At 43.7% G+C, this 23,443-nt stretch overlaps 1 protein-coding gene across 4 annotated transcripts in view; it reads left to right on the plus strand.

The window, feature by feature from the left end:
• MEGF6 (multiple EGF like domains 6) overlaps positions 1 to 23,443 on the plus strand; it is a 262,583-nt gene that overhangs the window by 202,212 nt on the left and 36,928 nt on the right. For all 4 annotated transcript variants that reach the window (XM_029578136.1, XM_029578134.1, XM_029578135.1 and 1 more), the window contains 12 exons: positions 3,975 to 4,100; positions 6,055 to 6,177; positions 7,956 to 8,078; positions 13,050 to 13,187; positions 15,717 to 15,839; positions 17,530 to 17,652; positions 18,099 to 18,257; positions 18,547 to 18,678; positions 20,578 to 20,706; positions 20,976 to 21,104; positions 22,438 to 22,572; positions 23,282 to 23,416. In XM_029578136.1, the coding sequence (XP_029433996.1) occupies positions 3,975 to 4,100; positions 6,055 to 6,177; positions 7,956 to 8,078; positions 13,050 to 13,187; positions 15,717 to 15,839; positions 17,530 to 17,652; positions 18,099 to 18,257; positions 18,547 to 18,678; positions 20,578 to 20,706; positions 20,976 to 21,104; positions 22,438 to 22,572; positions 23,282 to 23,416 (1,575 nt within the window). The remainder of the gene's footprint in view (positions 1 to 3,974; positions 4,101 to 6,054; positions 6,178 to 7,955; positions 8,079 to 13,049; positions 13,188 to 15,716; positions 15,840 to 17,529; positions 17,653 to 18,098; positions 18,258 to 18,546; positions 18,679 to 20,577; positions 20,707 to 20,975; positions 21,105 to 22,437; positions 22,573 to 23,281; positions 23,417 to 23,443) is intronic.

The following is a 23,443-nucleotide window of genomic DNA, read 5'->3' on the forward strand; positions in this document are numbered from 1 at the left end:
TGAAATCTGCTGCTCTGTGGTGGCACGTTTACCGAAGAGACTGATCTAGCTGCCCCTCTCCAGTGTTAGGTTTGAATATCAGGCCCTGAGTGCTGAGGCATCACTAGTGACTTAGCCGGAAGGGTCAGCAGACTCCTCGTAATCAGCAGGGACTCTTTGCCTGGACTCATTAGAGGGAACCATGTTACATGAAAGTAAATACAAATTATTTTGTGGTGAGTGATGCATTATAATCCCATTGTACTTGAATAACCTGGAGGCTGAGCGGTGTCCTAGATCACAAAACGTGCGGGAATTAAATCGCAGTTTCCATGTAGAATAGTTAACTGACCATAATCCCTACAGCAAATGCTCCCTCCCCCCCAAGATATATCACACATGGGTACAATGCTCATCTCTAGATGACAGAGGTCAGGGACTGATTTGCTATACTGTTAACCACCAAAAGCAATGCCTTGACCTATCATAGCAACCAGTTTTCACTGGGTAAATATAAGAAAATAAAACAAATAAGCCCAACAAAAATCTGTTCCTGGCATTTTGCGTAACCAGTGGGTGACTACTAAGTGTCGACAATGCAAGTAGTGTGCAAAGAAAAGTTGGTGGCCGGCAGTTGTCAGCCGCTGGTACATCTCTCTGGCTTTCCTTCATGCACAACCAAATGCCTCTGAAACCGCAGGAGAATGAGTTTCAGGATAGCTAACATTCCCCTGTAAATGCTACTCTTTTTTTCAGCAGATCTCATCTGCAACAAGTGTTTACGTATGAGAGAGAGAGAGAGAGCATTATCCCCAGCTGAGGCTGTTTGCGTAGAGCCGTGTCTGAAATTGGTTAAACTGGCCCTTTGCATCAGCTGCAATTGATTCTCACACGGTGTGGATGCTGAGTGTGCAGGGCTGCCAGGCAGCAGCGCAACGCTTAAATATATAAAAGAAGATTTTTTAAAAAAAATATGCACAGAAAAGGTAAGCAAGGAAAAAGGCACCTGCGTGATTAGTCGGTCGCATACCCTCAACTTTGTGAGCAGAACAAGTGACCGGTCAAAGAGCTGCTGCAATGGGGACAGTTTTTCTGAAAGTATTTCATTAGTCTGGGGGTAGTCAAACAGTGGAATCAGCTTCCACCAAATACAGTCACAGCAAGCAGTGTAGAAAGGGTACAAGAGTGGTCTGCATGCATTCCTGAAAGATGAGGACATAAGAGATTGAGTGGAGGACAACTGGCGTCGCTCTCCTATAGACCTGCACTTAGGTGAACTCTGGGGGCTGCTGTCGGAGACAGAAGGCTGGGCTTGACGCACCGCTGATCCGACCCAGCTTGGCCATTCTTACGCTCTTGCTCTGGGGGCTCCCTGCATTTTGATTTGCTGCTTCCATTTCCAGAAAAACAGTGGTTACCGCCTCACCTAGCTCAGCCTGATTCAGTCCGGGCTTTGCCCCATTGCAGACATGAAGTTGTTGGGGAAATCGGAATTGTGGGAAAAAAAAAAAAAATAGGACAGCATCTCCATGCATGCAATAAGGCAAAACCAGGACTGGACTAACCCACCTGGATTGACCTGGGTGAGGTGGCAACCCTAGCTGGAAATCAGCACCAAATACTAAATAGTTCCCAAGTTTTGCTCTTGAAACATCCAAGCTACACGTCATCCTTTTGAAGGGAGAAGGAGCAGTTGGGTACCCAGATGCACTGGGATGGTGAATTGGCAATTAAGTGCAATTAGACTTAGAAAAATGATGCCATATAATGGTGAAAGGCCATGTTTTCCCTACATAACAGATGTTAGGTGACTAATTGGATATCACAAACTGTCCAGCAGACTTTCTACACTCCGCTCCGTGAATACGCCTACGTGACAGCAACACAAAACACTATCTATCTATCTATCTAACAGTTTTATGTGCCGACAGTCGTCGTGAACATCCCATGGGTTTACATATAACATAACGTAGCAAGAGGCTTTACAATGAAACAATTTATATGGGAAAACAGAGTGTAAAAAGCTAACAAGGAGAAACTGGGAAACATGAGGGGGAGAATTTAAGCAACAAACGATAACCTGAACAACAACATTTACAGGCGTAGACGTCAATATGCATTTAAAATCAGGGAGGGAGCAGGAGTTATTTAAACAAATGATAACCTGAATCCATTATTTACAATCATAGAGGGCAATCTGCATTTACAAGATGAGAGTAAGAGGGTTACTTGGGAGGAGAGCCAGGGAAGCCAAGGTGCTTTCCCCGCTGATGCTCCTTGTGACCTCGGGCAGGTCACTTTGTTTCCCGTGGCCTTGGATTAGATGGTGAGCTCTTTTGGGGGCAAGGAGTTTTTTGTAACTAAATTCTAATAATTGGAAAATGGTTCTTACTATTTATTATTGCAATGAAAGCGGAAGGCTGAAAAGAGGTGGAGGTGACAGTGCACGTCAGCGGCTCTCCCACGCTGCCGTGGTGCTGTGCTGTGAGTAAAGAATACCAGGTGAATGCACACTCCTGCCGTGCAGAAGAGGCCTCTGCGTGCATTTGAGGTTTGCCGTTTCAGGGATCCTCCCATGAGCAGGTGCCCCTTTTAGTTTTCAACCAACATAAGAATTATGCAAAACCAATTGCAGATCTTGGCTTTGGAAGCTCCGCGGAGACTTGGGATCTGAAGGAAGAGGCTTACATGGTCTCAAATCCTTGTGTGTAACATCCTTGGATAATTCTGGCAGGGGATCCCAGGTTCTCCAGGACCAACAGGGTTACTTAAAGCTTTGCATTGTGTTTTATTTTCTCCAGCGTGGAATCTTACATTGGCCTAGGGCTCACATCCAAAAGCTGTGCTTGACTAACCCCAACTCACTCCTGGGTCTCTCTAGACCCTTAGAGGCCTGCCTAGGATACTCGAAGACCGGAGCCTGCTCGCTGCGGGCTGGTTTGCATTACATCTGTAATTCTCCCTGCTACTAGAAACCTTATCCAATAGACCAAATATTTCTGCACTTTTGTCATTCCGTCTGTCTTTTCTCATAGATAGAAAATGTTGTTACCAATTTCCTTCCCGAATTGTTTTTCAGTGACTGACGGCTCATGCAAAGCACTGCACGAGGTTAAGTAACTTAATGCTTTACACAGTTAAAAACAAACACCTAAAACTAATGTATGTATAATTTTCAGCACATTTTGAAGAGGTTAATAGCAACAAGCCTTTTTTGCTCTACTTAGCAAACTTCATCTCCTGCCCTTGCCTCAGCGGCTGCACCATGGAGCTGAGGCTGAGATATGCCCTCGAGGGGATGTGGACCCTTTCAGCTCTATTGTGGTCCATTTGTGCGTGGAGAGGACATTTTGAAATGCATTCAAATAATATATCCGGGTAAACTGGCCATCTGAGAATGACCCTCCCTGAGTACAGCTGAAAGTATGCAGAGAGTCCCATGATGCATGTGCTTTTAGCTGCCAAGAGGCGGCATTTCTGGGGGCGCGTTGTGAAGCAGGAAACGAATGCAAGCAGATTGCACTTCACCATGGAAAACTGTACCTGCATTAAAAAAAAAAAAAAAAAGGGTGCTTTGCACCCACAGCAAGTTTTTCAAAGTGAAAGCACACAAAGCCCATGGGTGAAAAAGTAGCTGCAGACCTTGCCTCTGTGGGTGTCGTCGTGCTGCTCAGAGAGGGTTCTGGCAATTACCGGCACAGTAGTGCTCTCACCGACTTCAGATGCACAATGGTGGGAACGGGTGAGCAGGAAGAGCATTTGAAAGCAAAAAAAAATAGTTCTCTTTCTTGGGGGACCAGACTTGTGGATCTGAATTATTTATTCCTTGTGCCTGCTAGCCCTCTCCCCTTTGTGGTTACAAGTTGGTGTCCCGGCCATTCCAGCAACGCTCTCGCACTGGGCAAGCGGTTGGTTTAGGGTAATGCAGAGCAGAAAGTGAAGTTTCACTAACTTTCCCTGTTAACCATAGCTCCTTTCATCTCTCTCCCTTCTAGCTGTGAATTCCTGTTCTGTTGGCAATGGGGGCTGTGAGCACGAGTGTGTGCAGCTTACCGCCTCGCAGTACCAGTGCCGCTGCCAGCACAGCTACCAGCTCAGGGAGGATGGCAAGCACTGTGACTGTAAGTAGAGCCCGACCACTTTCTCACACAGCGATAGCCATGTATTGTTATTTATAATGAGCTGATTTTTTTTTGGTTAGTGATTATTGTATATATTGTAGCCTGCAAGCAGCTTTTAACAGGATAGACAGTTTTTATAAATGCATAAATAACATTTCCTCCTAATGAGCTGCCCTTTTACACGGCTTAGGATCCACACTAGCTGGGTTCTGGAAGGAGCCGCGAGGTTTGTGATCCGTGGCCGAGGACTGTCGTCGTGATGACTGGGCTGAGTTTGGGGGTTGGATAACATAAGATGGAGGGGTGGGGGTGGCAAATGGCACCATCCGCCAACGGAGACCAATTCCAGCGGAGCTGAAAGCCCGGAGGAGGATGAGAAAGCTGCTGGTTAAAAACGAAACAAAAGATGTCCTCCATCTGAAAAAGGGACCTATGTGGTGTCAGAAATAATGGCGCCAACTGGCAGCCCTATCGGGGTCGACATCCGGTCATTATCTTCTCCCAGCTGTAGTCCCAAGGTTGCCAGATGCCTTCACTTTTCCAACTTGATCCAGTCCCAGTGTTATCCTGTTGCAGGATGGACTTGTAGATCCTGGTTTTCCTATTGATTTCCACATGGAAAGCAAGAACTACAAGTCCATGCAGGCCTTGGGGGGGCAGAACTACAACTGAAATTGGGCTCTTCTGGGAAATAAATAGATGCAGACGACAGCTCCTGTCCGTACTGCTTCATTGCAAGCAGGATTATTTCTTTATCTCTGTGTTTTTGCAGCTCTGGAATTAAAAGGACGCCTAAAAATGATCCCAGCGGGCTGGGTTCTCTCTGCCACATCTCTGCACCCTCTCGTGCCACCACTAAACTCCCTCAGTCTTTTTGCTGTCCAACGGGAAATATTCCAGTTGGTTCCTTGTTTTTACTTTACGTTTTTTTTGGAGGAGGATTTAAAATGTTGTCGGCTAGGAAAACAGTCCCAAGATTCCCCCGTGCTTCTGTGCCTTGTGGTGATGGCCAAGGAGCAGAACTTGGAGTGTTGATTTGCAAAATCTTTGCCGATAGATTATATGGCCCTTACAGCTGTAACGAACATAACATTTCCCGGTCTCAAAGCTTTCTAAAGTTTTGTTTGAGGAAGCTCCAGCGAAGGGGAGGCGTTTCCTGAGACACTAATAAACATACACTAGTCACAGCCAGTTCTAGTAATTCTGATGTCTGCTCCGTAATGTTTAGATCATTTCCCAAAAGGCTGCAGTCCAAGCATCGTTTGCATAGTCAACCCCTATTTGTAAATGTTCCCGTTTTCTACTTTACACTTTAATTATAATTTGCACTTTTGTGTAGCTCCTTTCATCCAAACACGTCGATTTCAAAGCATTTGGCTTTATCTTCACAAGGGAAATGGGGGGCTTTCCGGCTTAGTCTCCCCATCCCTTATCTCCCAACCCAACCACGTCTCTGGGAACAGCCCACTGTATGAGCAGCCTGGTGAACCTAGGGGCCTAGATTGAGCCAATCTGGGGGTTACATTTTCAAAAGCTTAGATCTGGTTTGCTAACTTGTGACGTTATCTAGCTAGACCCTTATGAAAATCTGTATTATACTGGCACATGTAAATCATCATGTTACTGGGCGTGTAAAACACAGCAGTTGTCAGCAGGTAAGGAACCCATTGGCTCCTCTGGCTGCCCAGTTGCCGTCTACCTGTTGACACTGATCTCCGACCCTCTCCTCCCTTACTCTTACCACTCTCCTCTCTAGCTCTGTTTACATTCTATCAGAGTTTTGAATGCCGTTACCTCTGCTGGTAGGCAATTTCCAGGCACCCACCATCCCTCGGCATTGCCTCTCATTTCCTCCTAACGTATCATGACCTCCAGCTCCTTTTCTTTGCCTATGAAAAACGCAAATATAAAATGATCCTTTTGCATTTTTCCTCCCTCTTTCTACGGACTCTAGTGAGGGACCCATGCATGGAGAGGAATGGAGGCTGTTCCCAGGTGTGCAGGAATGACCGAGGAAACGCCCGCTGCGAGTGCCACCCTGGCTTCCTCCTGGCACCTGACAGGAAGTCTTGTGAAGGTATCCAAGAGGAACTTTCCTCTTTACCAGAAATCTGATCCTAGAGTTTGAATATGTGTGTGTTTCATTCTGATTTTATGATTTTACTGGCAGAAGGTTACAGGCACAACTGAGAAAAACAAACCAGACAGACCCTGCCAAGAAAAATTCTTTAAAGTTGTTAGCCAATTGCTGATTTATTTGTCTGCTAGAATGGACATGTCCTGTTAAAATGATCTTCTTCCATCTCTCTGCCAAGAGGGGACTCTTAAAAAAAAGTCTTCTGAGCCACGTGATGGGTGGTTTTACTGTGCTTGCAGTCAGGTTGTGCCATGTGATGAATTGGCACCCAGGATAACCCAGCGCACATGAATCACACTGCGAGCTAATTTCAGCAGACATGGCAGATGGCATTTAGGTGGTTACGGTAACTCATGCCAACAAGCACCAGGTCAAGCCAAACGATGTACTTGCCCACTGATTCTGAGCAAAGCTTTTAACAGAGTGTCCTACTTTGAGAATATCATAAGGCATCTACATTGAGTTGTGGTACCACTGCACCTTGAGTATTGCATGCATTTTTGGTTGCCCTATCTCAAAATTTGGTTGCTCTAGCTCAAAGTTAGAAAAGGTACAGAGAAGGGCAACAAAAAATGATAACGTGGATGGAACATCTGCCTTATGGAGAAAGCCTCAACAGGTTAGGAGGTCTCTTTGAGTTTGGAAAAGAGACCACTGAGAAGGGGATATGTTAGAGGTTTATAAAATCATGAACAGGTAAATAGGGAAAGGTTAGGTACTCTTTCAAAGGACACGCCATGAAGCGAACTGGCACCAGATTTAAACAAATTTAACAAAATATTCTTTCAGCCAACACACAAATTAAGTTGCAGAATTTGTTGGCACAAAGTTAATAGCATAGCAGAATTTAATTAAAATTTGCGCAAGTCCCTGGCGATAGATCCATTAACAATTATTAGCCAGACAGATTTGGGAAACTGTCACCTGTTTTGAGCAACAAGCCATGGCCATTCCCCTTATAAACTGCTGGTTACTGCCTAATGATCCAGGTTGGCATGCATGGCACTTCTTAGTGATATGTTACTCACATACCATTGCATTAGCAGGAGTGATTGGCGCGTACCATTTACTGATTATGACTCAAATTTCATAATCTTAGCACAACAATAGTGCACAAAATGACAGCTGCCTTGCTCTTGAAGACTTAAGTGTGTTGAGAAAAACCTGGTACAGCAGACGACAAGCCATTACTGTTCTCTAATGGAAAATACTCCCCTTTCATAACATTGCTTCATATTGTATTAAAGCATCAGAAATGCAATTTGATTCCCTAAGAAAATTACACGAGGCCTCTGGGTTTGTAAGTGCACGAACAGTAAATCCAGGTTCTATCATATAATAATGCATCAGAGTACAGAGTGGCAGCTGAGAATAGGACACGTGTGCAGGGCCGGCTGTGAGGAGACAGCAGTTGTTTGTGCCTTCCAGCCGTGATCTCTGTTGACCTGCGCTGAGGTGCAGGAGAGAGAGACGGTCCAAACCTGCTTCAACCCACCCCTGATACCCTGAACAAGAATGTGATCGCTTTCAAGATCTTATTCTGAAAGTGGAGCTAATCATATTAGTAAGTCACAAAAAAAAAAAAAAAAAAAGAGCAGACGACTTGGAAAGGAATCTCATGTCCCAGCGGATGGCCCTCTTGTCTTTCTGCTTTAATGCTCTCTTTCAATATGCTAATCTTTCTATTAAGATACTTTGTTTTTTTCTTCTTCTTGCAGACATAAATGAATGCGTGACGGGCTTGGCCGTGTGTTCGCACAGCTGTCTCAATACCAGGGGCTCCTTCCAGTGTGCCTGTAACCTTGGCTATGAGCTGGGGGCTGATGGAAAGCAGTGTTATCGTAAGCATCCAGGCAGGCAGCTTAGTCACCAGCACGCGTCAAAGTTGAGATAAAAACAGCCAAATATCTATGCAAGCTTGAAGAAGAGTTAAAAATGTAAACGTCAGAGGCGGTTAATATGTATTGAAAGTAACGCAGCAGAGGCAAACGCTTTGTGGTGGTTAGCGGCCGTGCAGCGGTCCGAGGCTGGGAGCAGGTGGACTCTGGTGCTGGATAGGAGGAACAGCCTCCCACTGGAGGTGGTGGTGGGCACAGGGTGGTACGTGTAGGAAGGCATGGAACAAGCACAAAAAGGACCCTTGATGGCAGAGCTGGAGCCTGAATTAGGGTCTAAGGTACTGCAACAAACAGGGAACATGATGGGATGAGAGAGGTTTGGCCATTTTTGTCCTATTATCTGTTTCTGTGTTTTCCTGAGGGTGTCCTAGCTACCCCTGGTGCTTTGTTGATTTTCTCCTAACTCTTTTTCTTCTTGGCAGGAGAATGAACTATCCCCATCCTTTTTTAAAATGTTCATAATGAATGTACCAAGACCCTTTTATTTGTACTAAAAACACAGTACCTTTGCTAGCCCAGGACCTGCAAAGTAATCCGCCTTTGTTAAAGCTCCAGGTGACGGTTTTGACAGGTGCTCAGGGCGACCTTCCTGTGAAGACGTATAACCCCGTTAGTGGGCTCTTCCCTCAGAAGCACAGCTGCTGGGTTACTGATCTCGCCTTAAAGAGGAGATTGCATACAGCGAGATCACCCATCTGTGTGCGTTAACCTGCAAATCTTCTATCCCCTGACGCAGCGAGGTGCACTCTGCCACCCTTCCAAAACGGTTCCGTACCTGGATCAAACTATTTTCACTGAAAGCAGATCCCTTGAATTCTGTCAATTTTATCCTCATTTGGGATGTCTTTTTGTGGTTTGTGAGGCGACAGGTACAGGGAAAAAGACGTCTTGTAGTGCAGTAAGATAGTTGTTCCCTGCAGGTTGGTTAACCAAACTGCTCAGCCACAGCCACCTTGACCCTGGGAATCATGTCTCATTTTCCTAGTTCTTCTGGTACTGTTCTGTTGGACATTGGCTTTGATAGTTCAGATCCAATGAAACTGACTGGAAACTGGCTGAGCTCTGCCGAGTGTTTAGCTATCCCAAACAACTCCAAAGACATGTATTTTCAGCTGGATTTGAAAAGTTATTGTGCAACCCCACACTGCATTTATTTTATTTATTTAACAGTTTTTATATTCCGCTTATCCATGGTTGTGGTCTAAGTGGTTTACAAACTAAAATCATATACATAAAAGTCAATGTAAAGCACACAAAACAAAATAAAATACATATAATCGAGTCAAAAATATAATAGAAATGGCTTAAAAGGCTTAAAATTAAAGAGATAATCAGGGTATAAAGCAAAGAAATATAAAAAGGAGAAGGGGAGTGATATTGTTAGTCTGTGATTGTTAAGTTAAATGCAGTACATTTTTAGTTTTTTCTTAAATTCCTTTGGATTAGATATGATTTTTAGTTTTTTCTTAAATTCCTTTGGATTAGATGTGATTCTGCAGAGAATTTCCAAAATAGAGGACCTGCCACTGAGAGAGCACATTTCCTAGTCATTTCTAGTCTCACAATTTTAACTGTTGGGACCTCGAGGAGATTTTTATCTAATGATCATAAGTGCCGCCGGGACTGATAATATTTAAAATATGAAAATTATAAAATCTCCCAGTATGTTTGGAAAGGAACACCAGAACATGAAAGCATTCATTTAACAGTTTTGTGCAGAATTGAAAAGTAGAAGAGAGACATCCACGAAATCACGGAGAACATTTTGGAAGAAAGCCCATTCCGTGTTTTAAATTTAGGGGTTTTTTTAGCCACATAGATCAGGGCTTCTACTTGCTGATCCTCAAGGACCACAGGTTGGGTTTTCAAGGTGACTTCATTACACATTAACCTGGTTCTTAACATCTAACCTTTAGCCATTATATTTGATGAATATTTATTGTGGATCTCCAGAAAACCAAGCCTGTTTGTGGCCTTCGAGGACCTCAGAAATAAGGGCCCTGGTATAAAAGAACCTTAAGTTCCCTTTTCACTAAGAAAATTCCGAATAAAGTTGCAACAGTCACTATGGTTGAGGAAAAAAAAAACAAGCCTATCTCTGCCAGCTGCTCTGACTGTGGAAACACTTATGTCTGTCAGGGGCCTTGCTGCATTAATTTATCTTTTAACGTGTTTACAGTTACTCCGTTAAACTAACATGAGACGTTTTTCTGAGGTCTGTACCAATAAAGATATATTTAGGAAGCCCCACTCTCTAAATGGGCCAAGGTGTATTAATTGCATGTGAAGGTAGGCCCGTGGAGATTTAGGTTAGCATTCTAGCACTGTGTGGCGGTTGTGCAGAGTTTATAAAATATCGCGTATTTCTGCCCCAAGAGTCCATGTGTATATTTTAGTATGCATGTATATTTTTAATATGAGAACACTCATACTTTTGCTCCCCATTTTATAAAATCACACGTGTATACTTTGGGCATTTAATAATTGTAACCATGCCTGCGCAGTAACCCAGTATTAAATGCGGGTGGCAACGTATGCATGTACTACGCCTCTGAAAATTCTTTTCTTGCGCGCGTACTTGGAATCATCAGTTTGCCATTACCTTCACCAGTTCACCCACACCTCCCACCCAAAACCTACAAACAAAATATAAGTGCAAGTCAATTAGCAGGTATAAAAGCCTACGGAGAAGTTGGGTAATGTATGTGCGTATAGACTACGAAATAGCAACTGGTGGGCAAACCTCTGTACCACGCCTTGCCTTGTCCTTAAACCTCCTCCATTTTTTCCCTGCTAGCACGCGCATGCTTCAGGCTTACAGGTGTAAATCCCAATTTTGTGCATGTAAACCTTTTGAAAGTTCACCCGTATAATGTATATTTTGTGGTTCAAGAGCTAACTAATACTTCAAAAGGTTTTTGAGATCACAAAACCTACTTTGGACAACTAAAAGCAGCTTTCCCATGTATGCCTAGAATTTGGAGCATTCAGGGTGCCGTACGGGAAGGGTGGGGGAGAGAGAGAGTCCGAGTTGCCTTAGGGCCATCGTTCCCACTTTTAGAGATGATCTTCCTATCGTCTCCCTCATCCTCGCTTTTAGAACGTGGATGAAATGGCTTAGGGTTACCAAATGGCCTCAGATTATGAAACAGTCTTGGGTGAATATAATGTGGAGGGGAGGGCTGGGAGGGAGGCAATGCAGGACGGACTCAGCTTGTGCCTGACGACCTGGAGACATCTGGGAACCCTAGTTGAAATGATCCCCTCCGCTGTAGCAGCAAAGCTAGCAGACCCTTCAGGAACACTGCAGCTACCAAGAGGTGGCCAGTAGGTGTTTCTGGAAAGCATATTGCTATCCAAGGAGCAAACATGGTGGACTTCAAGACAAAGGTACTATAAATAAGTTCTTATAGAAGATAAAATATCTGTTATGACTGTTGCGAGCAGAGGGAGGCCTCAGTGACTCTCTTTAAAACTTTATTTATATATGAAATTTGTATGTACGTAGTCCATCTATCTAGGATAAAGCCAATACAACTAACGGATTCTATATATTTCATGTCAACATATAACTAGAGTAGAGATTCATACTAAAAAAGCGTAAGTAAAAGTGAACACTATGCTGTATTTATCTTTCAGGGACAGTGTAATCTTCCTACTGTAGAGGCCATTTTGTACAATTTGGCTGCTTATTATTTATTTGCTTTTGTATACCGACATTCGTTGGGGTACATCACATCAGTTTACATGTTGGCGTGGAGAAATAGGACAAGCATGTCTTACTATTTTACATGGAGGAGGCAAATCAACAGTTAGTACAATTACGTTATGTGAATCAACAGTATAACTGCCTTTCAGCAAATCAGCAGTTATTGCAATTACATTTTAGTCGTGGTGAACATTGAAACGGAGTTGATTCAAACAGCTCAAAAGTTAGTACAATTATATTTTGGAAGTTGATTTGATTTAACATCTCATTAGGTCGATAACTGTGGTTACATAGGGAGGGTAGGTATCTCTAGTTATTTACAGAGGGGGAAGTTTGTACATGGGAGGCAGGGTGGGGCTTATTGAGGTACGCAGGCATGTCTAGAGGTTGATAAGGATTGTGACGTTTCTCCTTTGTTTTGAGGTTGGGGTGGGCATGAGGAGGGCGAGTGGGGGGAGTTAGATTCGAGGGCTGGAAGGCTTTTTGGAATAGCCAGGTTTTTAGATTTTTTTTGAAGGACTGGGTGGACGTCTCCAGTCTGAGTTGTTCAGAGAGTGTGTTCCACAGAGATGGGCTGGCTATTGATATGGCGCGTTCTCTGGTTGCGGTTAGGTGTGCTTGCTTTGTGGAGGGTATGCTTAGCAGGCCGGTGTTTTGGGATCTGAGGTTTCTTTGGGTGTGGTGGTGGTGGAGGGCATCTTTAAGCCATTCTGTGTTTTTGTTGTGTATTGATTTGTGTAGTAGGGTAAGGGTTTTGTATTGAATTCTGTGGGATATTGGGAGCCAGTGAAGGTCTTTGAGGATGGGTGTGATGTGGGCAGATCGACTGCTGTTTGTTAATGATCTGGCTGCTGCATTTTGGAGAAGTTGCAGGGGTTTGAGGGTGGATGAGGGGAGTCCAAGCAGTAGTGAGTTGCAGTAATCCAGTTTGGAGAAAATGAGGGATTGAAGTACTGATCTGTAGTCTTGGTTGAAGAGGAGGGGTTTTATTTTCTTGAGGACTTGTAGCTTGAAGTAGCTGTCTTTCCACTTTCTGGCTATCAGTCCCTCCTTACCCGTAATGCTTGGATGATCTAAGAGGTCTAAGTCGGAAGTATAGAAATACTTTAGATCTTGAGATCTCACAAATTAGCGAAGATGCTGGCCAAAGACTGAGGGCTGCTTTTTAAGATGCTTACAAATATGCGCATGTGTCTTCCTACCAGGAATAGAGATGGAGATTGTGAATAGCTGTGAATCCAACAATGGTGGCTGTTCCCACCAGTGTCGCCACACCAGCTCAGGCCCGCTCTGCTCCTGCAACTATGGACACCAGCTGGATGAGGACCAGAAGACCTGTATAGGTAAATAGGAGGGGATAGATTTCATGGTACCAGGCAAAGAAGACTGTGTATATCATGAAATAATTTTGTGAAATCAAATAATGCATCATTTGTTTTTGGTATGCTCATTATGGAAAGCAGAGGGAAACTGTGGGAACTGCAGTCTAACTTATCCTTTGTAAAGAAAACAGAGCTTTAAGTCAAAGGATGCATTGAGACAATAATTAAAGGGACTGTTGTATACACTGTATGTGAAGTCAGCAGTGTTATTGTAATGGTTATGAATGTCTAAACTAAACCCAGTGTCAAAAATACGGGTTAAACCATAAATAGCTGAAAATAATGTGCTTTAAAAAGAGACCATCAAAATAAGCATTACCAGTAATAGTCAATATACCTTAGTTGCTTTATATTTAATCATTGGTCCACAGTATTTTTTAAATATTTCTTTTGCAAATAAAATTGTTATAAATCAACAGTTCAAAATCACTTATCTTTTTTCAAAATGTATCAATAGCAAATATTTATTTTTTTAGTCAATTTCTTCCATTGGCAGTTACCCTTTCTTCATTATCGATTATTACCTGACATGTGTTTCGAATAGTCAACTCTGCGTCAGGGGTATCTTTTGGTTGTACTTTTCAAATTTTCATGCTGTAGAAAAAGCACATTGTCAAAATATATTGTGCAATCCACTTATAGCTCAACACACAAATTGCCTCACATACCATTCAAGCATCCGGAAAAACAAAATGTACGTCATGTTCGAATCTCGCTGACAAGGTTTTTCACCACTGCAATTAAATACGTGTCTTAAAGCACATTATTCTTCAGCTATTTGTGATGTATATGGATGTGTCATTGATAGTATACATATGTAGGAAACTTCTAATTGTGCATATATTACAGATAACAATATGCAGCCTTGGCTTACTGTAGCATGAGGGACGGACAGGGGCTCTTGTCCATAGTGGAGAAGATAATCTCCAAGACCTCTCCAGTGGTGGGAACAATATACTTTATTTTCTCACAAAGGATAGCACCATTCAAGTGCTTGTTCCCAAAGACTTTACTTCAAAGTAAACAAATTAAAATTTACAGAACAATTCAACAGTCTGTACAGCCATCCAAAAGAAGTTTGGCTTTAGTTATGACTACACCTCTAATAGAAGGGTGCTCACTCATTAATGTCTTAGTTACTTGATGAACCTCTGCCTCCACACAACTGGGAAAGGATTTCATTTCCTTCCAGCTCAGGTGGTTAGGTTTAGTAGTCTGTCGGTACCCAACCACCATCCAAACACTGAAGTCTCTCATCCTTTATCGGGAATGAAGCTTTTCACCTTCTCTCAGCTATGGCCTCATAGAGAACTCTAGATGCCTCCTAGTCCCTATCTAAAACTGCTAGAAAGGCTCACATAAGGTGAATCTGGAGGGAGGCATTGGAATGCATCACTCCCTGATGTCAGGATGATTTGTTACCTTTAAATAAGGCAAAGGGCCTTAAAAATAAAAAAAAAGATATTACCAGCCAGGGGAACCACACTTATAATGCTACAAAGACATGGAATTACCTCTGCTTTTCAACTAAAGTGTTCCCTAGGAGACGCTGAATTACATACTTCTGTCCTCATGCCCTTTTTTAAAAATATAGTTTATGTAACCAATTTCTTGCACTCTTTGAAGTCATACGTCACTTGTGGTTGGAAGCTATGTTGTTGTTCCTAAGGATAGGGGACCGCTGCTGTGGTTGTGGGTCAGGCCCCAGAGAGAGATGACATTACCGCATGCTATGAATTACAGCCTCCGCTCCCTACCAGTTGGTAGGAAGTGTACATTGAGGTCTCTGTGCGAATACCAGAATCCTGATGTGTAGGCACTGCACCATGCTGAATGTTCTGCATCCCATTTGGCAATTGATCAAATCCGAATTGCCTGCTCTTGCTCACCATCCAGGCATTTCCCCGATTTGGTGGCGATGATGACTGCCCAGGCCTGCCCAGTGTTTAAACTTTTACTAAATCTGTAAGTTGCTTCTGGATACCAGGGCTAGGTCTAAAGGCATAAATCTAGCAACTTGACAACATACTCCAGTTCCAAGCATACGTAGAGCATCTGATCACTCGTTCAGTTGAGGTTTCCTGGGTAATTAGATATCGCTGGAGTTTTATTTTTGTTTTGTTTGGCAGAGATGGGGTGAAGTTTACTTACATACATGTTATCCTTCCCCTTAAAAACCAACAGGAAGTCTATTAATTATGAGACAAATTTACAGAAGCTGGATACCACAGGAAATTTATCAATGATTAGGGATGACACCATGGGTTCACCGCATCCCTAGATCATGATTGCCGGAAACTATGATGAGCCACTCCACACACACTTCATTGCTTATTTCATCTAAGCACCTACCCGCTTGCCCCCAGCAGAGATGACCAGACCTTTGGTCCAACCTAGTTTGGTTGTCCTTATCTTATTCTGCTGATCTGCTTTGCTTCAATTGAAAGAGGTTTCTTAGGCATCAGCTAATTCCTCTCTTGTACCTTTCAGATATTGATGAGTGCTCATCTGGAGTCTCCTGCTGTGAGCAGGATTGTAACAATTACCCTTCGGGATATGAGTGCGCTTGCTATGCTGGCTACAGGCTAAACATGGATGGCTGTGGGTGTGATGGTGAGTCTATCGTGCCTCTTTTGGGAATGCATAGATTTTTCTTTTTTCTTTTTAAAATCAGCTTACACCCATGCACTAATGTGTTCCCTTCCCACCTGCCATGCTGGCTGACAGCTGGCGTAAAGAGGAAAGGAACTTTCTAGTGCAGCTCTGAAGCCCAGCTGGAGTTGCATATTATAGAACGCTATGCAATGTATTATGTTAGAGCAATTTTGCATCAAGTCCAAGAACAGTTGGGAGAATATTCATCTAAGAAAAGGTTCATGAAATTTAAAAAAAAAAAAAAAAGGCAAAATTCCCAACTTTTTCTCCCCGCTAATTTTGAATGTTTTATAAACAGTACTAATTGGACCAATAGCCATTTAATGTTACTGAAAAGTATTATAAACTTTGGGAAAAAAGATTCTGACACAAACCAACTCTTTGAAAATTTCATTCATTCTGGCAATCCTGATTTAATAAAACCTTTGTGTTGCTCTGAACCAGAAAAATTCCACAATTCATTTCTATTTTTGATTTATGCATTACATATACATGGAAAATACTCAAAAAAAAAAGAAGGTCCAGTGATGCTAAATACTTAAGATATAGACAATAAACAATAGGGCTAGCTCAATTTTAAAGAGATTATATATGGTTGAACCGGGGAAACCTCATATGGCGCCAATAATAGGCTAATTGCGATGCCTATATGGCTATACAGTTAAACACACTAACTCCAACAGTGTGGTTGTTAGATAGCTGGTATAATCATTGGAAACCCCGGAAGGACAAGATGAGAAACCAATTTGCTTTGTTCAACTATCTTGACAATCCAGTATGAGTCCACTTTTGCAGGAGTGTATGATGGTATACAGTACAAACTTAATGTTATACCAATCACAACTCACGGTTATGACGCCAAGGTACTGTATATAATACTTCATGCGATAAGTGTGATGATCCCGACACTGCAATGTTTCGAATTAACTTTCTTCCTCAGGGTAGCACTTTTAAGCATGGATATACTTATGTGTCTCGGCTGTATGAAACACACTCGCTAAGCGTGGGCAAAATATGCTCCTTAATTCGAGCGCTGTGCATAAGCTTACATATACATGGCACAGAATTCTCTGATTTTTGCATTTTAAGTTCATTTTTCAGTCCTAACCTCCTCGACAACCCCAGGCTGAATGCATCCTGCCTGAAAGGCAGTTGGATGCACGGAACGATGGGGCAAAAAAAGGGCAACAGAATTCAAGCAAGCAAGTGAGAGGACAGAGCTTCCTGGCTTGTGGGGAAAGCAAGGCCAATACCCGGAGAGCAAGCTTGGTCTGTTATAGGAAAGGCAGAAAGCCTTGTCTGCTGCCTTAGCCTCTATTCTTGAAATCTTTGGGCATGAGTCTTGGTTTTAGGTACTCGGTCTGCTCCCTTGGATGCAGCCTTCTTCTAGGATCTTAGGATCAGGCAGCTGGAGTGAGTCTGTGGGGCTCTGTGTAGCCCTCGGCGTTCAGACAGCCGCCGAGGGTCTGCTGCACTCTTGTCTCCAACCCCCTGAAAGATTATGTAAGGAAGAAGCATCCAGCCCTGTTCACCTTGCTCCTGTGACCTTTACTTTCAGCTTCGTTCCTTTCTCTCTGTCACTTCTTCTCATCCTTTTTTAATTCACATCACCCGTTAATGCTGGATATCCTTGTTGGTCTTCATGCAGATGTGGATGAATGTTCCTCGAACAATGGCGGCTGTGAACACATCTGCCAGAACTTGGTAGGTTCTTTCCAGTGCAGCTGCCAAATCAGCTATAAGTTAGATGAAGACCGAAGGAGCTGTATCTGTAAGTAACTGTATCCTACCCCTTCAACCAGGCTTCCATTTCTTCAGGTCCTGCTTTAATGCCACTTCTTACAGGAATCTGATCGTTTCTGGTAGCCATCAGAGACATAGAAACTTTTTTTTTTTTTTTGAAGATTAGTCTGCAATTTTGTGGTTTTATGTTTAGAGAGTTATGGGACTTCCTGGCTGAAGTAAAGAAAAATATTTGGCAATACATTTTGATCTTACTAAGTCTCCAGGATATACTAGGAACAATATAAAGCTCTGAAGAAATCTGTTAGCATCTTCAAAAAAATGTTATCCTACGTTTGATAGCAACCAACTGTTCTTTTTTTTATAGTTTTCTTTTCTCACATTTTGTTTAACTACTTCTCTTGGTATTGCTTTGTGCTACTTTTTTGGTCTTGTAAAGTTTGATCTCTCAGTTTTGCCCATGGTGTCCTTCAGCTTTTGAAGAGCCTGTGGAGGCCCTCAATGGTCGCTATCCTCTCCCTCCTACTCCTCAAGTCATGTTACTGAGGGATGAGTTGATGAGGTTCTTTGATGAGGACTACTATGAGGAGGAGGCTGAAGCAAGGGGAGAACACACGCTGAGTGAGAAATTTGGTAAGAACTCTTTGCTTTAGACGGCGACTTGAGAGCTCTAGCAGATGTTTGGGTCCTGGGGGATAACTGTGCCTCCTTATTAGTGCACACCTCATTTAAATACCGAATCTCGCGCCCAGGAGAGGTGCCATGGAGCGCCTGCTCTCCCGCATTTTTTACTGTATCGGCCTGAAGGCACATGAAGGCACATCCCTAATTGGCAGTAGGGTCACAATGATGAAAAGAGTTTGGAAATCTATGCATGAGTGTGGCTTTCACCCCCTCCCTGGTTTTTTTCCCCTTTTTCTAGTCTGTCTGGATGCTACTTTTGGTCATGATTGCACCCTAACCTGTGACGACTGCAGAAACGGAGGAACTTGTACTGCTGAGCAGGATGCTTGTGAATGCCCCGAGGGGTGGACAGGCATCATATGCAACCAGAGTAAGATTATATTTTATTTGAAATCCTCTTTAGAATGTAGTTGCAGCAGAAAACGTCAAAACAGCAACTAAATTAAAACAAAGACTTCAAGCCCCCTCTAACGCTGATTGGGAAAGTTTGGAATGACCCAAGACGTCCCATCTCTAGAGATAGCAGAGTTCGCTTGGGCATTTAACAGAAGGCGCGGTTCCTGCAGGGCTTCACACGTGCATTCTGCAGACCCACAAAGGAGGTTGCACTCCTGTACAGGGGCATAGCTGCAGGTTCCCGTAAAGTCACTCTTTACGTGTGTTATAGAGAATACTGTGCGTGCTAGTACAGTGCCATTTATTTATAGGCAAGAGTTACTTATAATAGAGTTCGTAATGGGGAAAAAAAAAGACCAACTGGTCCATCCAGTTGATCCTGTCCATCCCCCAGTTGCCAGCCATAGAGCATGGCCCCCTGTAGGCCATGCTCCTGGCAGGTTGTGAATATAGCGATATCTAGCCCTCCACAAAATGAAGGCGCTTGCATTACCGGGTCTGTGTGGCAGGTTGGAATACATTGTTGGGCTGTGTGGAGAGGAATAACTGGGGAGACTGGATGGACCAGCTGGGTCTTTTTCTGTCATCGACTGTGTTATTGTCCTAAGAGATGAGAAGGTGATAAGAGGCTGTGACAGAGAACAGATGAAGGTTTTCAGTTGTTTCTGTAAGACAAGAGTAAACGTGAACTGGGAGTTTCTCCCCCTGTAAGTGAAACGGAAAAGGCAAATATAATCTGGGCTGGGAATCGGACCCAGGTCTTCTGAATGGCCCTGTGGGAATTGCTGTAAAATGTGCTAACAGATCTGCCCCGCATGGTCCTTGAACACCTAACAATTGTGTGTGGTAAGCCGATGGAAAGAGTACTGCATCGTTCTCGCAGACCACGATCTCAGCCACACTAACAAAAAGATTCTGCTCGGACCTTGTAAGCTGTGCTCCAGGCGACTTAGAAGAGGAATGAGCACTGGCCAAAGTCCACTGACCAGGTTTTATTTCATACCTTTGATTTGGGAGTTTCTGAAGTCCACCAGTCACTCCTTAACATAGGACCCTTTAGGTACCTGAATACCAGTAGCAGCTCTGACACTTTTTAAAAAAATGAATTGACTTTTCAGTTGAATTTGATGCTTGAAATCTTTTTGAGCCAACCTATTGGGTTTTTATCCTGAACCTGATCTTGGATTTGATCCTAATGTTGGTGCTAGATGCAGGGCTTGAACTCTGTATCCCATTATCACAGATGTCAGAGCCTTCACACATTTGGCCTTCAGTCAGCTCCCCACTCGCTAAGCCATAGTTTTCCCTGGTTAAAGATCAGAATTGCTACTTTATACCGTGTTTTTTTTTGTTGATGAACAGATAAGGCCCTGTAACCACATTAGGTTTGTTGCCCTGTGGAATTCACTTTGTACGCCAGCCATCGAGCTACCTCTGTGGTTACTAGTAGGTTGTTCCAAGAAAGGCTGAGAAAAGATCAAAACCTTCTGCTTCAAAGGCAAACTGTGTATGAAAAAAGTAGTTATTAGCATGTTGCAAGACCTGAAAAAAAATAATTACGGTAGATATTCAATGATTTTCCAGCTTGTGTGCCAGGGACTTAACTCTATGACAAGGTTGCATGCTCTCGTTGAAACTGAGATTCATGTTGGTGTAGACTCTTCCAACTTCTATAGAGAAATCCAGTGCTCCCTTCAATCTGTCCTCATGATCATGCTTATGGCAGGGCTGCTGGAAGAGTCTCTAGCTCGGGAATTGGTTTTCTATTTGATACTGGAAGGGTTTTTTGGTAAGACTTTTAGTGAGCGCATGTATCGTGTGCAAATGACGAAAAGAATATTTTACGTTCCCTCCCCATCTCTTCTTGCTGCAGCCTGCCCAGAAGGGACCTTCGGTAGGAACTGCAGCTCTTTGTGCCGCTGTCAAAATGGAGGCAGCTGCGATCCAGTAACGGGGACGTGTCGCTGTCCTCCTGGGGTCCTTGGAGAGTTCTGCGAGGATGGTATGTGGATGCTTTATAGGCAGATGAACTGACACAGAATGTCATCGAATGTCTGTCTGTATACGGTCGCTGTATACATGGGGGACAAGGACTATTTAAAGTTAATGTATGCTATACCCCACTTCGCATATTAACTATAGAATTTCCCAAGTTTATTCCCCTTTGATTGCTTTCCTGGGCAGGGCTGGTGCCCCTCTCTTTGCAAAGTTTGGGGAGATACAGTCTGCATGAATGGGATCATCTTGACGCCAAATTTCTGGCCTTTATAGGGTGCCCGAAAGGATTTTTTGGGAAACACTGCAAAAAGAAGTGCAACTGTGCCAACAAAGGACGGTGCCAGCGGATCTACGGTGCCTGCTTGTGCGACCATGGCCTCTACGGGCGCTACTGTCATTTAGGTGAGCTTGTATCAAGTGTTGGTGGATGGTTTGCGTGACCACAGCCTCAATGAGGGGGTGCCAAGGCTTTTTTTAGTTTATTTTTTAGGGTTGGGGAGGCTTAATTTCATATTTTTCCCCATGTATTTAAAAAAAATAAAAACAAATGAAAGAAATGAGGAGAAAATCCCCAAAATGGAAAAAGAATAGCAGGTCCCATTACAGAAAAAAAATACTCCCAGCTCCATGTACTTTGAGGAATCTTTGAGAGATAGACGTGATCTCTGGTCCCTCCTGCTCTGCCGGAGATATGCGTAGACACTGTGCTCGTAGAGTAATACTCCCAGCTCCTTGTACTTTGAGGAATCTTTGCGAGACAGACGCGATATCTGGTCCCTCCTGCTCTGCCAGAGATATGCGTAGACACGGTGCTCGTAGAGTAATACTCCCAGCTCCTTGTACTTTGAGGAATCTTTGCGAGACAGACGCGATCTCTGGTCCCTCCTGCTCTGCCGGAGATATGCGTAGACACGGTGCTCGTAGAGTAATACTCCCAGCTCCTTGTACTTTGAGGAATCTTTGCGAGACAGACGCGATCTCGGGTCACTCCTGCTCTGCCGGAGATATGCGTAGACACGGTGCTCGTAGAGTAATACTCCCAGCTCCTTGTACTTTGAGGAATCTTTGCGAGACAGACGCGATCTCTGGTCCCTCCTGCTCTGCCGGAGATATGCGTAGACACGGTGCTCGTAGAGTAATACTCCCAGCTCCTTGTACTTTGAGGAATCTTTGCGAGACAGACGTGATCTCTGGTCACTCCTGCTCTGCCGGAGATATGTGTAGACACGGTGCTCGTAGAGTGAGGCAGTACCATTGCTAATTTACTCCATAGAAGATGGTGCTGCCCGCGGTCTCTGTACTTCTGGCAGGGCAGGAACCATTTCTGCCCTATGAAAAGTTCTCAAGTTAAGAGGAGGAGCTGGGGGGAGGGATGGGGAGAAGGGTCTGGCTATAGATTATAGTTTGTTTTGTTTTTTTGGGTTCGTTTCCATGATTTTTTTTTTATACCGATATGGCTCACAGCTCTCGTTGCCTCGTGTGCACGACACCTTGTTCCCCGGGTCTCATTTTGAATGCAGATTCCTTGAAGCTGTGCTGGGCCTTAGCATAAACTGAATGTATTCTTTGCAGTCTGCAGTGCCTCTTCTCAGAGCAACACAGAAATTAACCAAAGATGAGCTTTCCACCCTTGAAGAAGGGTCTCTAAAGCTCATGCAGAATATCTCTGGATAATTGGCAGGGTGGTCTCTAATGTGTATTTTTTTCCCCCCCCATATTCTTTGCCACTGTTCAGCTTGCCCAAAGTGGGCCTATGGTCCTGGATGCTCTGAAGAATGCCAGTGTGTACAGCAAAGTACCCAGGAGTGTGACAAAAAGGATGGCACGTGTACATGCAAACCAGGCTACCATGGCAAACAATGCCAGACAAGTGAGTCATTTCAAAGGATTATGGTTTAAAACATGAGGTAGCAAAGTAGCTTGAGTGAGGGAACAGGCAAGGGGGCTGGAATCTTCTACAGACACAACCAGAAATGGGCATTTTTTTTAAAAATTGAAGAACCTCTGTTCACTAAATATCAGGTGCACTTGGGTGAGAGGGATTTGGTGGCCTAATTTTCAGTGTGGGCGTAGGCACGTAAGCCCACTTTGAAAAGTGCTGTAATTTCCGCCCATATTTGCTGGCTGACTTATGTGCGCAGCTATGAAACTCCCCCCTAAAGGTACAGACTTTGCAGACGAGGGTTTCTCACTGATTAGTTACAATGGAGGAGGACACAGCACTGACTCGCCGGTTGCTTGTGGTGAATCTCAGGAGCAGCGCGCTCTTCTTGGTAGACGGACCATTGAAAGGGGGATCTGGAAAATCAGAATGACTGACCTAGATGGAGGTTTCCAGTTGGCCAATGCCTGGAAAGAGGAACTGAGCCTTGTCCTCTGACCCGGGCGTTATCGTTATGAAATGGAAAAAGAGAAACATGTAAAATTAGCCGTTATGACTGTTATAAATTGCTTGTTTTCCAACGTTAGCTGTTCTTTTCGGACCGTTGATGCTATCTTCTGTGAGGAACTCTCCTTACTGGTTTTGGGTTTACATTCATGCTGTGGGGGCTTGTTTGTTTGCTTTTGGGGGGAGGTAGAATGCGATGCAGGATACTACGGTGCTGGTTGCAGAAACAGATGCATCTGCCAGATGGGGATGTCGTGTGACCATGTCAGCGGACAGTGCCAGAAGCAGTGTGCAGAAGGCTTCTACGGGGCAAACTGTGATCAAGGTACCGTAAATATTCTAGACCGAAAAG

Source organism: Rhinatrema bivittatum, chromosome 15 (genome assembly GCF_901001135.1).
Source record: "Rhinatrema bivittatum chromosome 15, aRhiBiv1.1, whole genome shotgun sequence".
Lineage (NCBI taxonomy): Eukaryota > Metazoa > Chordata > Amphibia > Gymnophiona > Rhinatrematidae > Rhinatrema > Rhinatrema bivittatum.